The sequence below is a fragment of the Oncorhynchus mykiss genome, chromosome 7 (genome assembly GCF_013265735.2).
Source record: "Oncorhynchus mykiss isolate Arlee chromosome 7, USDA_OmykA_1.1, whole genome shotgun sequence".
Lineage (NCBI taxonomy): Eukaryota > Metazoa > Chordata > Actinopteri > Salmoniformes > Salmonidae > Oncorhynchus > Oncorhynchus mykiss.
The window spans coordinates 61718513-61733651 of record NC_048571.1 but is presented as its reverse complement, the minus strand read 5'-3'; the positions used below and the strand labels follow the sequence as shown (position 1 = coordinate 61733651).

Genomic DNA, 15139 nt, shown 5'->3' with positions numbered 1-15139 from the left:
TAGGTTGGAGTCTGACAGGCTAATTGACATCATTTGAGTGAATTGGAGGTGTACCTGTGGATGTTTTTCAAGGCCTACCTTTAAACTTAGTCCCTCTTTGCTTGACATGGGAATATCAAAAGAAATCAGCAAAGACCTCAGAAAAAAGTCTGGTTCATCCTTGGCAGCAATATCCAAATGCCTGAAGGTTCCACGTTCATCTGTACAACTATATTACGCAAGTATAAACACCATGGGACCACGCAGCCATCATACTACTCAGGAAGGGGATGTGTTCTATCTCCTAGAGGTGAACGTACTTTGGTGCAAAAAGTGCAAATAAATCCCAGAACAACAGCAAAGGACCCTGTGAAGATGCTGGAGGAAACAGGTGCAAAAGTATCTATATCCACAGTAAAATGAGTCCTATATCGACATAACCTGAAAGACCGCTCAGCAAGGAAGAATCCACTGCTCCAAAACCGCCATTAAAAAAAAGCCAGACTACGGTTTGCAACTTCACATGGGGACAAATATGGTACCTTTTGGAGAAATGTCCTCTGGTCTGATGAAACAAAAATGAAACCGTTTGGCCATAATGACCATCGTTATGTTTGGAGGAAAAAGGGGGAGGCTTGCAAGCTGAAGAACACCATACCAACCGTGAAGCACAGGGGTGGCAGCATCATGTTGTGGGGGTGCTTTGCTGCAGGAGGGACTCGTGCACTTCACAAAATAGATGGCATCACGAGGTAAGAAAATGATGTGGATGTATTGAAGCAACATCTCAAGACATCAGTCAGGAAGTTAAAGCTTGGGTCTCCCAAAGTAACAATGACCACAAGCATACTTCCAAAGTTGTGGCAAAATGGCTTAAGGACAACGAAGTCAAGGTATTGGAGTGGCCATCACAAAGCCCTGACCTCAATCCCATAGAAAATTTGTAAGCAGAACTGAAAAGCGTGTGCGAGTAAGGAGGCCTACAAACCTGACACAGTTACCCCAGCTCTGTCAGGAGGAATGGGCCAACATTCACCCAACTTATTGTGGGACGCTTGTGGAAGGCTACCTGAAACGTTTGACCCACATTTTTAAAGGCAATGCTACCAAATACTGAGTGCATGTAAACTTCTGACCCTCGGGGAATGTGATGAAAGAAATAAAAGCTGAAATTAATCATTCTTTCTGCTATTATTCTGACATTTCACATTCTTAAAATAAAGTGGTGATCCTAACTGACCTAAGACAGGGTATCTTTACAAGGATTAAATGTCAGGAATTGTGAAACTGAGTTTAAATGTATTTGGTTAAGGTGTATGTAAACTTCTGACTTCAACTGTTTTGTGAACGTCAGACCCTTTACTCAGTACTTTGTTGAAGCTGCTTTGATAGCAATTACAGCTTAGAGTCTTGGGTAGGGCATTACAAGCTTGGCACACCTGTATTTGGGTAGTTTGTCTCATTCTTTTCTGCAGATCCTCTCGAGCTCTGTCAGGTTGGATGGGAGCGTCGCTACTTTCCGAATGCACTGTACATACAGAAAGCTGTGTTTTGCCAGCAATTGGATTTTAAAATGCTATACAATCAGAACACCTTTATTCTCCCGGATAATGTTTTTCACCGGGAAAGAGGGGAGTGGCTCGCTAGACACAGCAGCAGGCCCCAGCAAAACCGCTATCCTCGAAGGGCAGGCACACACTTTCATGAGGCCTCTTAAAAAATAAGACGTTTTGAGTGAAGTGACCCTGTAGATGCCGCTCACATTGATGCGACCAATTAGAAATGTAACTCGCACAGCTAAGTAAAAGGGTCACAAAATGCTCGCAGCCTGGAGCCCTGCTATGCTTTCATTAACATTGTAACATCATGATTCGTCAAGTTGTAGCATTTGATTTTGTGCTATAGGCGGTCGTTTTAGTACTTGATTTTATTATTTTTATTTCAATACAAATATTTTTGGTGGGGTTGGCCGGTAGGGGTCGATAACATCCTATATCACAAAGTTTTATGGGTACATAATCACAATAGGACAAAGGTTGACATCGCCCAACTCGAGAGTGTGTGTGTGTGTGTGTTCGTCACTGCCTCCTCCCTGTACCAATAACACAGAGCTCATTGGCGCTCTCTTCTAATTACAGGCACATTCATTTAGTCTATGAACAGTTTTCAGGCACAAAGGGAAGATAATTAAACAAATAACTTCAATGTTCTATACTTTGGCAGATTTATCTTTCAAGTGCTGCCTCTTTCAACCTTTTGAAAAGTGTAGCTAACGGTTTTCCGAAGAATTACAATGTTCGTATTGGATGCTGTTTTAAATGTAGTTGACAAAAGGTCTGGGATTTAAATCAAACCAACATTGCAGTTCAAGAAAAAGTTAAGAAAATGAAATAAATTACATTTTGGATTTGTATTTTACTACAAGAAAATAACATAACAATAACAAGGTTATATACAGGGGGTACCGGTACCGAGTCAATGTGCGGGGGTGAAGGTTAGTCAAGGTAATTTGTAAAGTGACTATGCATAGATAATAAACAGTGAGTGGGGTGAGGGGACTAATCACCCACCCCTGAGGGGCCCCAGTGTTGAGGATCAGTGTGGCAGATGTGTTTTTGTCTACCCTTACCACTTGTGGGCTGCCTGTCAGAAATCAAGGATCCAGTTGCAGAGGGAGATGTTTAGTCCCAGGATCATTAGTTTAGTGATGAGCTTTGTACTATGGTGTTGAATGCTGAGCTGTACTCAATGAACAGCATTCTCACATAGGTGTCCTTTTGTCCAGGTGGGAACGGACAGTGTGGAGTGCAATTTGAGATGGCGTGATCTGTTGGGGTGGTGTGCGACTTGAAGTGGGTCTAGGGTTTCCGGCGTACTGGTGTTGATGTGAACCATGACCAGCTTTTCAAAGCACTTCATGGCTACCGACGTGAGTGCTACGGGCGGTAATAATTTAGGCAGGTTATCTTTGCCATCTTTTGCACAGGGACTGTGGTGGTCTGTTTGAAACATGTAAGTATTACAGACTCGGTCAGGGAGAGTCAAGTAAGACTCTATCCAGTTGGTCTGCGCATGCTTTGAGTACACATCCTGGTAATCCGTCTGGCCCCGTGGCTTTGTGAATGTTGATCTGTTTAAAGGCCTTGCTCACATCGGCTACGGAGAGAGTGATCACAGTCGTCCGGAACAGCTGGTGCTCTCATGCATGCTTCAGTGTTGCTTGCCTCGAAGTGAGCATATATGGCATTTAGCTCATCTGGTAGGCTTGCGACTCAGCTCGCGGCTTAGTTTCCCTTTGTAGTGCTCAATAGTTTTCCATCTCTGCCACATCTGATGAGCATCACAGCCAGTGCAGTAGGATTCAATCTTAGTCCTGTATTGACACTTTGTCTGTTTGATGGTTCGTCTGAGGGCATAGCAGGATTTTTGACAAGCATCCGGGTTAGTGTCCCACTCCTTGAAAGCGGCAGCTCTAGCCTTTAGCTCGGCGCTGATGTTGCCTGTAATCCTTGGGTTCCATTTGGGATATGTGTACGTACAGTCAATATGGGGACAACATCGTCAATGTACTTATTGATGAAGCTGGCGAATGAGGTGGTATACTACTCAGTGCCGTTGGATGAATCCCGGAACATATTCCAGTCTGTGCTAGCAAAAACAGTCCTGTAGCGTAGCATCCACATCATCTGACCACTTCCGTATTGAGTGAGTCACTGGTACTTCCTGCTTTAGTTTTTGCTTGTAAGCAGGAATCAGGAGGATAGAATAATGTTCAGAATTGCCAAATGGAGGTTGAGCTTTGTATGTGTCTGTGTGTGGAGTGAAGGTGGTCTAGAGTCCCCCCCCCTCCCCCTGGTTGCACATGTGACATGCTGGTAGAAATATTAGGTAAAACGGATTTAAGTTTCCCTGCAGTAAAGTCCCCGGCCACTAGATGTCCACTACTGGATGTTGGTTTGGACCCCGTAAAACGGCAGCCATCCCTTCCGGCACCATTATGTAACTCTGATTAGAAGACAGTAGGCAGTCATTACCTGTTATGTGGCCTGCTGTTTTATCTACTCCCATAATCCACTATTGGCATTTTGATGATCTATCTATCAATGAGGTTAGGTGGAGCAGGCAATGTTGTTATTTGTATGGAGAGGGATTTCTACTTTTTAATAGTGATGGGACTTTGCTAAATCTGACTTTGATCTGATAGCTACCAAGTAATGTTGGGCTCAGTATCACTAAAATTGATATTGTAACCCTTACTTTTTACACAGCAATACTGCTTCTGCTTTGGCTTTAATGGGGTACATGATAAAACTAACATAATTAGAAAAAAGCTTTACATGTGTGTGTCAATACTTAGCCTTACTGTCAGCCTCTATTAAACTATTGCATTAGCCTAGGCCTAAATGTTGGAATTCTTCAAAGAAATGTAAGATACCGCCCATTTAAAATAACACGTTAGCAAGCAGTTATTTAACCACCATGACACAGTCCTGTCTAAAGGATGTAAACAACTTGACCTTCTTTGGTACTATAAAGGCTATGTTTCAACACTTCCCTACTTCAATTTATTCAGTCTTTGATTTGGTCTGTGCATTGTCTGTACGGCCAGTCTACTGCTGCTTATTGTTAATATATGCTTTCCCCTGCTTCTGAAAGGTGTCTAAATGTGTCCTTGACCCTGCTGGTTATCTCACACACTGTAGTCTCTGGATTGAAGCCAAATAGGGGTGCTTATAACCTGGACAGTGTGTGGTGAAATGGACATTCATTCTTTTGCATATCCCACTCCCCCTGATCCCATGCCGGAGAGTGGGGTCAGCCATTATTGACTGCGACCTGGGAGCAATTAGGGTTAAGTGCCTTGCTCACGGCAAGATTGCAAACTTTATTTTATCTCGTTGGCTTGGCGATTTGAACTAGTTACTGGCCCAAGGCTCTAACCCTATTATATTTAACTAAGGGGTAAGGTACTGTGAGCAGTCCTGGTGGGGGATTTGTGGCTTTTTCTGCTCCGCATAGTGTGTGCCGTGAGGGTGCTGGCTGTGCTGTGAGGGTGCTGGCTGCCCTGTGTGCAGGAGTGTGTTGTGACCTGCTCTAATGCCCAGAGCGAAGACATAAAATGGTTTCAATATGGAAAGCAGAGCATTGCACACCTCATTGATTCCACTTTATGGCCCAGTAATGGCTCTGCAGCTACCAGGCACCAGCTGTATTTGTTTGCTCTCCACATTTCCAAGATTGTGGCCAACTGGCCCAGTCTTTTTTGCTCGCAGGGAAGTGCAAGATAATTGGACATGTGCAGTTTCTGTCAAGGGGCTCACATTACTCTTTCCAATGGGCCACAAGACCTCCAAGAAATCCTGCACCTCAATAGATGCAACTGTTTTTGTTTAGCCATTTTAGTGAGTGTTTGTTTCACTGTGTGTGTGTGTGATTTTTGGTTGTTGTACATATTTGTGTGAAATTGTGAATTAATTTTATCAGACTACTTAGAGCTGGAGGATTTGTCAGCTTTGTCCTCTTGTTCCTCTGCTGTGACTGATTGACTATTTATTTACACTAAAGCTCTGATGTTCTTATCTCAGACAGCAGTTGTCAAATGCTAATTTTGACTCGCCTCCAATATCCCGGAAGGCCCCGGCCTCATCTGTCAAGTGTAAAAAACCTAGACAGACAACGGGCCCCAAGAAGGAGGCCTCCATCTTCAATCACTTTTTCCGAAAGGGGCCCACCACCTCCACAACTTCTCTCACTACAGAGGCCACGCCAGCACAGCAACCTATTCCATGCAGAAAGAGACTGTCTGGCACTCCTCTACGTAGCCAAACTGTGAAGGAGGGCCCCCGTCCTACACAGACTGTGAAAGTAGACCCTGATCATCAGGTCTCTGTGAAGGAGGAGCCCATTGAGGACATACCGCCCCAGGTGCTGGTGTCTGTAAAGATGGAGAAGATTGACTTCTCCATGACAGGGCTGGCGTCCCTGGCTGATTCACAGTCCTCATCACAGGACCTGAAGCCTCTAGTTAAAGGTAAGGCCTGCCTGCTGACTGACTGTCTCCAGGAATTCTTCTTCTCTGTGCGTGTGTGTGTGAAGACACTAATTCTATTTTCCATTGGAACATTTTGAATATGAGAGACTTGGCTGCCAAAACAGTGTTTCTAATGGATACAGTATGGGCCTATGCTTAAAATGGAAATGCCCTCCATAGAGAAAGCAATGTTGGTTGTACTGTTTTTCATACTAGTTGCATAGAAGATTATTGTCCATTAAAGACATGCTCAGGACCTTTTTGGTGACTACTAAGTATTTCTTAAACCTCCCAGTTTGAGCTGGATGTGTAGTTCATACATGCATAATCTATGAGCAGAATTACTGTTTTACCTCAATTAGCCACAAAGTCCCTAGATTGAAAGCGACTGTTTTTCTGGAAGCTGTGCTGCTCTATTTTTCTTACATTTTCCCCCATGTGGGACAGCCCCCTAGCAATTTGAGTTCTAGTCAATGAGCTTCAGCCACTCACCTTCTGAGTGACAGCTAGCAAGATGCACACACACAGCAGAGTGAGAGAGCAATGACATGATACACATACAGTCCCAGTCAAAAGTTTGGACACACCTACTCATTCAAGGGTTTTTCTTTATATTTACTATTTTCTACATTGTAGAATAATAGTGAAGACATTTGGGTGATTGTAGGCCAGGTCATCTGATGCAGCACTCCATTACTCTCCTTCTTGGTCAAATAGCCCTTATACAGCCTGGAGGTGTTTTCGGTCATTGTCCTGTTGAAAAACAAATAATAGTCCCACTAAGCGCAATCCAGATGGGATGGCGTTTCACTGCAGAATGCTGTGGTAGCCATGCAGGTTAAGTGTGCCTTGAATTCTAAATAAATCACCGACAGTGTCACCAGCAAAGCACCGACACACCATCACGCCTCCTCCATGCTTAACAGTGGGAACCACACATGCGGAAATCATCCATTCACCTACTCATCGGCTCAGAAATACAATGTGTGTTGGAACCAAAAATCTCAAATTTGAACTCATTAGACCAAAGGACAGATGTCCACCAGTCTAATGTCCATTTCTTGTGTTTATTGGCCCAAGCAAGTTTTTTAATCTTATTGGTGTCCTTTAGTCGTGGTTTCTTTGCAGCAATTCTATCATGAAGGCTCCTGTGAACAGTTGATGTTGAGATGTGTCTGTTACTTAAACTCTGTGAAGCATTTTATTTGGGCTGCAATCTGAGGCTGGTAACTCTAATGAACTTATCCTCTGTAGCAGAGGTAACTCTGGGTCTTCCTTTCCTGTGGCGGTCCTCATGAGAGCCAGTTTCATCATATCGCTTGATGGTTTTTGTGACTGCACTTGAAGATACTTTAAAAGTTTTTGAAATGTTCTGTATTGACTGAACTTCATGTTTTAAAGTAATAATGGACTGTCATTTCTCTTATTTGAGCTGTTCTTGTCATAATATGGACTTGGTCTTTTACCAAATAGGCCCTTCTTCTGTATACCACCCCTACCTTGTCACAACACAACTGATCTACTCAAACGCATTAAGAAGGAAATAAATTCCACAAATTAACTTTGAACAACAACACACCTGTTAATTTAAATGCATTCCAGGTGACTACCTCATGAAGCTGGTTGAGAGAATGCCAATAGTGTGTAAAGCTGTCATCAAGGCAAAGGGTGGCTACTTTAAAGTATCTCAAATATAAAATATGTTTTGGTTTAACACTTTTTTTTGGTTACTTCATGATTCCATATGTGTTATTTCACAATGTAGAAAACAGTAAAAATCAAGAGAAACCCAGGAATGAGTAGGTGTCCAAACTTTTGGCTGGTACTGTATCTGCACATATGTGATGTAGTAACCAGGGACCACTTTTGGGTGTTGAGCACTACCTTCAGAACTACTGGCTAAAAAGCATACAGAAGTACTGGAGAATCCCTTAAAAATGATGGATGATTTCAATGCTGCATGGAAATGTGGCCTTTTCACACTTGTCTCTCCTTTTCTATGTGTGTGTTTGTCTATAAATCCTGCTGTGTGTTTTGCAGTGGAGTGTCCTGTGTGTTCTGTGGGCATCCTTGAACAGTTCATCAACAAGCACCTGGACAGCTGTCTGACCCAAGGGGAAAAGAAGGAGAGCCTTAGGAGGTACCATTGAACACACATCTCACAGGGGTTCAAGAGTTAACTTTTTTGACGTTTCTACTTATTTTAGGCTTCCTTGACACTGACGTCCAAACTAAGCTGAAACTTCAAAAAAGTGTCCCTTAGAATTCCCCTAGAATGTTCTATTAACCTTGATGTAAAGCTAGCACTAGGTCAGGTATGTGACTTATGTTTTTATTTATTTTGACATGTCTCTGAGTTGTATATTTTGTTTAGATTTATGTTTGGGGAGATGTAATATCCCTTCCTCTGCTGAAAGTACTGTCTACTCTACCTTCAAATTTGAAGTCAACTTGGAAATGTTTATTTCTGTAGAAATCTAATGGAAGGTTCCACAGTAGGATAAATATAGGCCTGAGCCATTTGATTCTCCATCAAACTGGTGAAGTGTACATGACGGCACGGAACCCTTGATTCGTGACCTTGATGTCAGAGTGATGGATTGCACAAATTCCTATACTCTTCAACACATTTGACCTGCCACACAGCTCTGAATAGGAGCTGGTGAGGAGTTTTCAATGCTACTGTACTCATATAAATACAGGCATTGCGTCTTGGTGATGAAGAGATGCCATGTGGTCAGAACCTTGTCCTGTCCTGAATCCTCCTTATGGACTTTCTATCTGAAAAGCAGAGAAGGGAACAACAACAGAACTGAAACAGAATTACTTGGAAAGCCCAGATAAAACCCAAATATATTTATTAGCCTTACGTGGGTGGTCAGCGCAGTAGTGGAAAAACCCAATTGTCAAACTTGAGTAAAAGTGAAAGTCACCCAGTAAAATCTTACTTAAGTATATTTCAAACCAAATAATTTTACTAAGTATCAAAAGTAAATGTAATTGCAAAAATACTTAAATATCAAAGTAAAACTATAATTAATTTCTCATTCCTTATATTACGCAAACCAGACGGCACAATTGTATTTTTTAAATTTTATTTACGGATAGCCAGGGTCACACTCCGACACTCAGACATCATTTACAAAATCAGCATTTGTGTTTAGGGTTTCTGCCAGATCAGAGGTAGTAAGGATTACCAGGGATGTTCTCTTGATAAGTGTGAGCTGGACCATTTTCCTGTCCTGCTAACCATTTGAAATGTAACCTGTACTTTTGGATGTCAGGGAAAATGTATGGAGTAAAAAGTACATTATTTTCTTTAGGAATGTAATGGACTAAAAGTTGTCAAAATATAAATAATGTACAGATACCCCAAAAAACAACTTAAGTAGTACTTTGAAGTATTTTTACTTAAGTACTTTACACCACTGGGTAAGCGATAGCGAAGAGCTTTATACCGTACACTGCTGCCAAAATGTCTGGCTCCAAATATGTGTCTGTTCTTACAAGTGGTAGCGGAGTGACTCCCAGCCTCCAATATCATTTAATTACAGAGCCTCGCTCCGCCCTGCATATCAGGCCTTAGGTTGACCATAAAAAAGAAAAGAAGAGCCTCACACTCTTGGAGCTCAGATGCTAGAATTGAATAACTGTTGTTTTGACAGACAAGCTGTCTTCATCAGGGTAAAATGACAAACACTGTGGGTCACTAGTTTATGGATTGGAAGGTTAACTATGGACATTAAATTCATGTTGTCTTCTTCTGTGGTGCCCTGCCTATGATGGACTGTTATTGGGCCATGTCTGAGTGCTGCAATAACAATAACTTCCTCACTGTAGTTCATCATGGACTGAATAATAGTCTAATGACCATGACAAGTTGTAAACTGATCTTCTCTATGGCTTCATATGGCACAGCTCCCTAGGTGCCAAGAGGAAGCCGATGAGGAAGCTGGTATACACACTGCTGTCCATGCAGGAGCTGAAGAAGAGGCTGAAGGAGTGCCACCTCTCTGCCCAGGGCACCAGAGACCAGCTGGTCAGGAGGCACCAGGACTTTGTACACTTCTACAATGCCCAGTGCGACGCCCTCGAACCGAAATCAGGTAAGAGTGCCATTTTCACTGTGTGAAAAATTACGATGACAGGGAGTCAACCTTGACTGATGGTACAAATCTGCTTTTAAATGTCAAAGCAGTCTTCTAACCACCATAAACATACTTTCCTCAATTCAAAGCCATTGTTGTATAACTGTTTTGGCCATTATTGACTCCAAGCTATCATTCACGTTTGACGAACCTTTACAAGAAAAATGTGAAATCACACCTGCTAGTTCCAATTTGTGTGCGTGTGCGTGTAGCGGAGGTAATTTACAGCATCCCAGTGTGGTGTACAGAGCCAGGCCCACTGACGGCTGTGTTTGCGGAGAGCACTGCAGACCATGTCACAGCCCTGCCAAGTCCTCTCGGAGTTAGTATTTCTCCATGATGACACAGAACCTGCCTCTGCATGGAACGGTCAGAGGTTCAGCACAACAGAATAGACTGATGGGAAGCAGCGTTTGAATGAAACACCAAGGCCTGCTTTGAGCCTAGCACATCATTTGAGTCTACTCTTATCAAGACTTAAATCATTTCAGCTCTAGCAAGTATTTTTTCTTGCCTTGCCTTTTGCTATGCTTCTGTGATATCTTGAGGGTGTTTATTACAGTACTTGTACCTGCTCTAAGAATGTCAGTGAGTGACCTTGATACATGATCATGCTAGGTGTATAATGGCATGTCCTCCTAGACCTAGCGCTTGGCTTGTACTATCCAGTCAGTAGTTGGGCATGTCAGAGGATAAAGGCTGTTAACAACACAATACTTTATATATTTGACCTCGGCGGACAGGTTCTCTAATCCAACAGCACCTGCTCAGACTAATCAACATGAAATGGCCAGGAGACGTGTGTGTACAAATCACCCATAATAATGTAACCACTTGATAGTTCATGTGCATCTCTGAGGATGCTTCATTTCCTCAGTAGTGGTCTCTGGGTCATATACCTTAATGTGGTAAAAACAACAGTTCACATAAACAAGCCATGTCTGTGATCCAGAGGGTCATAAAGGTCTCTCTTCATCCTCTTTCAATAGCCAAAGACATCGCCAAAGAAGTGGAGGCCAACGAGAAGGCCAGGAACCAACTGCAGGGGAAAACCAAATGTGTACGTACCAAAACAGGATCAAGGCATCACTGACTAGCGCCACAGGACCACCGGATAGTTTCTGTTGTTCCCAACATGGCACTATGTCCAATAAAAGGTGTTGTCTCTTGTAAACAACCTGGTCTAGTGTGTTCTTGAAGTTAAAATGATCACTTTACATGGTCTTTTTGTTGTCCAATTGTGTTGCAGGCTATGGTCTTCTCTAAGAACCTAAGTCTGGGGCAAATCGACGAGATGCATTCAACTTACAGTAAGTCATGTCTGACTGGTACGCTTCCTCCATTGAGCTGTTGTCAGTAGCTAGGTTGTTATCCAATTTGTGACAGATTTTAATGCTAATATTCTAAAATCTGAATAAAGAAAATATGCACATTTTCCCACCAGTGGTGTTTTCACCAAACGGATTTGTTACGGATCGAAATGTTATTATTCGCATAAGTTTTCATGTTCCGAATTAAAAAGATAAAGTTCGGTGTGTTTCCATCGCATTTTCAACTCTACCAATAGTTTTGTCACAAACTGTTGCGTTTAAATAGCAAATGTGCCTGATCTAGCTAACAGCACAGCAGGTAGGCTGTGTGGGTAGGCTAGTCTACATGAGATTATTATGGAGCTAGAATATTTTATTTGTCAAACGGCAGTCAAGCATTGATCATCATGTCACCAGAATCAGACCCTCGATATTTATTGGAATGGATCATCAAGATCAATGTACTCTTTCACCACCCTGTGAAGTTCATTAGTTATTTAATCTGTAGCCTAAGAAATTGCATGGTTTCCCAAGTCATAGTGGAAGGATCACACACCATATCATTGCATAAATCCAAGTTTAATTCGATATGATGGTTATTATATGAATATTTGCGCATTAAAGCGTTTCCACTGCCATTTCTCGCAGAATACATTTTACCGACACAAAAAATCCCCCGCATGTCAAACAAACAATGCTCCACGCACTGTAGTAGCTCTTGATTATGTAGTGCTTACTTTAGAATGTTGCAGTGTACTGTGTAGAATACTATACTAAACACTGTAGTATCCCTCTACCACGTAGTGCTTACTTTAGACTGTTAGCTGCTAGATTTGTCGATGCTTTTTTCATTTGAACGTGATGTCCCTGGGGAGCTCATGCCAGGAATTTTCCTCTGATGTTCCCCCCTTGATCATGTAGTGCTTACTATATAATTTTGTAGTATACTGTAGTATACCATACTCCCCACTGTAGTATCCCTTGCAGTGCATAAAATTAACTGTTTGGTCCACTGGCCACTGGGGCAGGGGCGCAAAGCTGTCATCAAGGCAAAGGGTGACTACTTTGAAGAATCTCAAATATAAATATATTTTGATTTGATACTTTTTTTGGTTACTACATGTAGTGTTTCAGTTTTTGATATCTTCACTATTATTCCACAGTAAAAATAAAGAAAAACCCTGGAATGAGTAGGTGTGTCCAAACTTCCTATTTATCTTTCGATCGATCAAGCAAGCAAAGTGTATTAAAGCTTAGGCTTGCTTGTTTGACAGACAAATAACACATTAACATGCGCACACCAAAATTATTTAGATCAGTTACTTCCACTAGACTAAAAACGATGACAAACAATACTGTACTTCTGATGGTAGAAAATAACAGGTAACCACTGCATTTACATGAACAGATATTTTAGAAATACAAATGGCTTTACTTAAAGACAGTCACCTTATTGGTGGGCGCAGCCAACAAACTGCCTGGACCTGAAACGGGCAATGCCTCCAAAAAAAACTTTACATAATGAACATCTTGAATTTTGTAACACATGATTAAACTCACTGATGGTCAAACTTAACACATACCATTCAGAACAATTGACCACCCCAAACAGTTCTTAAAGACAGCATGGTCACAAAATGGTTGCTCACAGAACTAAACCAACAGCAACAATGCCCTATAGCCTATCCACACAAAGGACCTTCCAGGTAGAAAGGCGCTTCCAGGTACAAAGCTCTCCCCTGGACATGACCAAAGGGTGCTTTTTTACATTTCCTGCATGTCCTTCCCTAATAAGGGTCGCTCGGGAAACAGTGACCAAAATGTGTTTCTTGCAGTTACAAGACTGTAACTGATTGAGGATTAGTGGAAGGTTATGGTGATGCCCATCTACTGTGAGACTTAAGTTAAAGATCAGCCGGAAGCAGAGGTGCTGTTCAGTTTAAGAGTCTTTATAGATTCAGGTAATGGAGATGATACATGGCAGGGAATGATTGACAGTTGTTGACATGTGATTTGTCTTGAATCAAGACTTGGTTGGCTTTGTATATGGTTTACCTAAAAAGAGGCACAGAAATATAATGAACAGCAATAAACATGCCATTAACAGCCGATTTCATTATGTAATAATCAATGACAATCTCCACAGAGGAGCTCTGTCAGAGTGACCATCGGGTTCTTGGTCTCCCCCGATTGCTCAGTTTGGCCGGGCGGCCAGCTCTAGAGTCTTGCTGATTCCAAACGTATTCCATTTAAGAATAATGGAGGCCACTGTGTTTTGGGGACCTTCAATGCTGCAGAATTTTTTCGGTACCCTTCCCCAGCAGCATCTACGGACAATTAACTTTGTTTTTGCTCTGACATGCACTGTCAACTGGGACCTTATATAGACAGGTGTGTGCCTTTCCAAATACAATCAATATAATTTACCACAGGTGGACTCCAAGTTGTAGAAACATCTCAAGGTTGAGCAATGGAAACAGGATGCACCTGAGCTCAATTTCGAGTCTGAATACTTATGTAAATACGTTTTTTTTTTTTTTTTTGCAAAAAAGTTTTAGTTTTGTTATTATTGGGTAGTGTGTGTAGATTTGATTTAGAAAACAATTATTCAATCAATTTGGCTGTAATGTTACAAAATGTGGAAAAAGTGAAGGGTTCTGAATAGTTTCCGAATGCACTGTAAATATAGTAAACCTACAGTTTTTTTAGGCTGTAGTATTTTTTTCATGTGGGCTGGCCCTTACTGTATCGGCGCGGCAGGTAGCCTCGTGGTTAGAGCATTGGGCCATTAACCGAAAGGTTGCTGGATCGAATCCCCGAGCTGACAAGGTAAAATAAAGGTAAAGGTAAAATAAATCTGTCGTTCTGCCTCTGAACAAGGCACTGTTCCCCATCATTGTCAAGAATGATTTGTTCTTAACTGACTTGCCTAGTTAAATAAAGGTTCAATTTAAAAAAAGATACTTAAACACTGCGTTGCGTTTTATTATTTCAGAACGCTTAGTCATTCCAGTCCACTTGAGTGGTGCACTCACTTTAGTCCTTGTACCAGTTTAGGAGAAGTCCTCTTCCTCTGAGAGCTCTGAAGTGAATCAGGCCAGAACCAGAGATAAGAGGAGTGGCTTTGTCACATACACAGAACATATCAATACAGTGGGAGTGCAACAGGGGTGCACCATCGAGCCTGCTCAATGCCCTCGTATGGCTAAGGACCCACTTCAGCGGAGAGAATTGCCAGGAAGACCATAAGCTCCCCTGGTGGCTGTGTGGCTGTATATTCTGAGATAACTGTGATGAAGTGATTAAGCATCAGGGACTCTCACAGCAGCAGACATTACACCATGAAGAGGAGGGAAACGCTTAGGTTTACTGGGGTGTTTCAGTGTCTCTTTGGTGAATAATTCTGACCTGTAATAGCCTTTACCCAGTGGGACTTAATTTATGCAGAAGAATCTGAGACAGATTGAGTTTGCCTTGCCTCTTGGGCAGACAGACAGACAGAGCGAGAGTTTGTAAGGGAACCGTATGGAACTTTGCAAGGTTAAGTGGCTGTGATAGCCAGAGGAAGATAAAAGGTGGGTGGAACTAGAAATAGCTTGGTGGTGCTAACTTTGATAAATATGGAGATTTAAATATTGATCTGACTCATGAAAGGGTGTATTATAAATAAC

At 42.0% G+C, this 15139-nt stretch overlaps 1 protein-coding gene across 3 annotated transcripts in view; it reads left to right on the top strand.

Moving 5' to 3' along the window:
• LOC110528165 (E3 ubiquitin-protein ligase RAD18) overlaps positions 1-15139 on the top strand; it is a 115785-nt gene that overhangs the window by 16330 nt on the left and 84316 nt on the right. For all 3 annotated transcript variants that reach the window (XR_005052626.1, XM_036983708.1, XM_021609992.2), the window contains exons 5-9: positions 5565-6010; positions 8051-8150; positions 9929-10116; positions 11148-11218; positions 11408-11468. Coding sequence is in view for 2 of the 3 variants with exons in the window: in XM_036983708.1 (XP_036839603.1) it covers positions 5565-6010; positions 8051-8150; positions 9929-10116; positions 11148-11218; positions 11408-11468 (866 nt within the window). In the remaining variant the exon portion in view is untranslated. The remainder of the gene's footprint in view (positions 1-5564; positions 6011-8050; positions 8151-9928; positions 10117-11147; positions 11219-11407; positions 11469-15139) is intronic.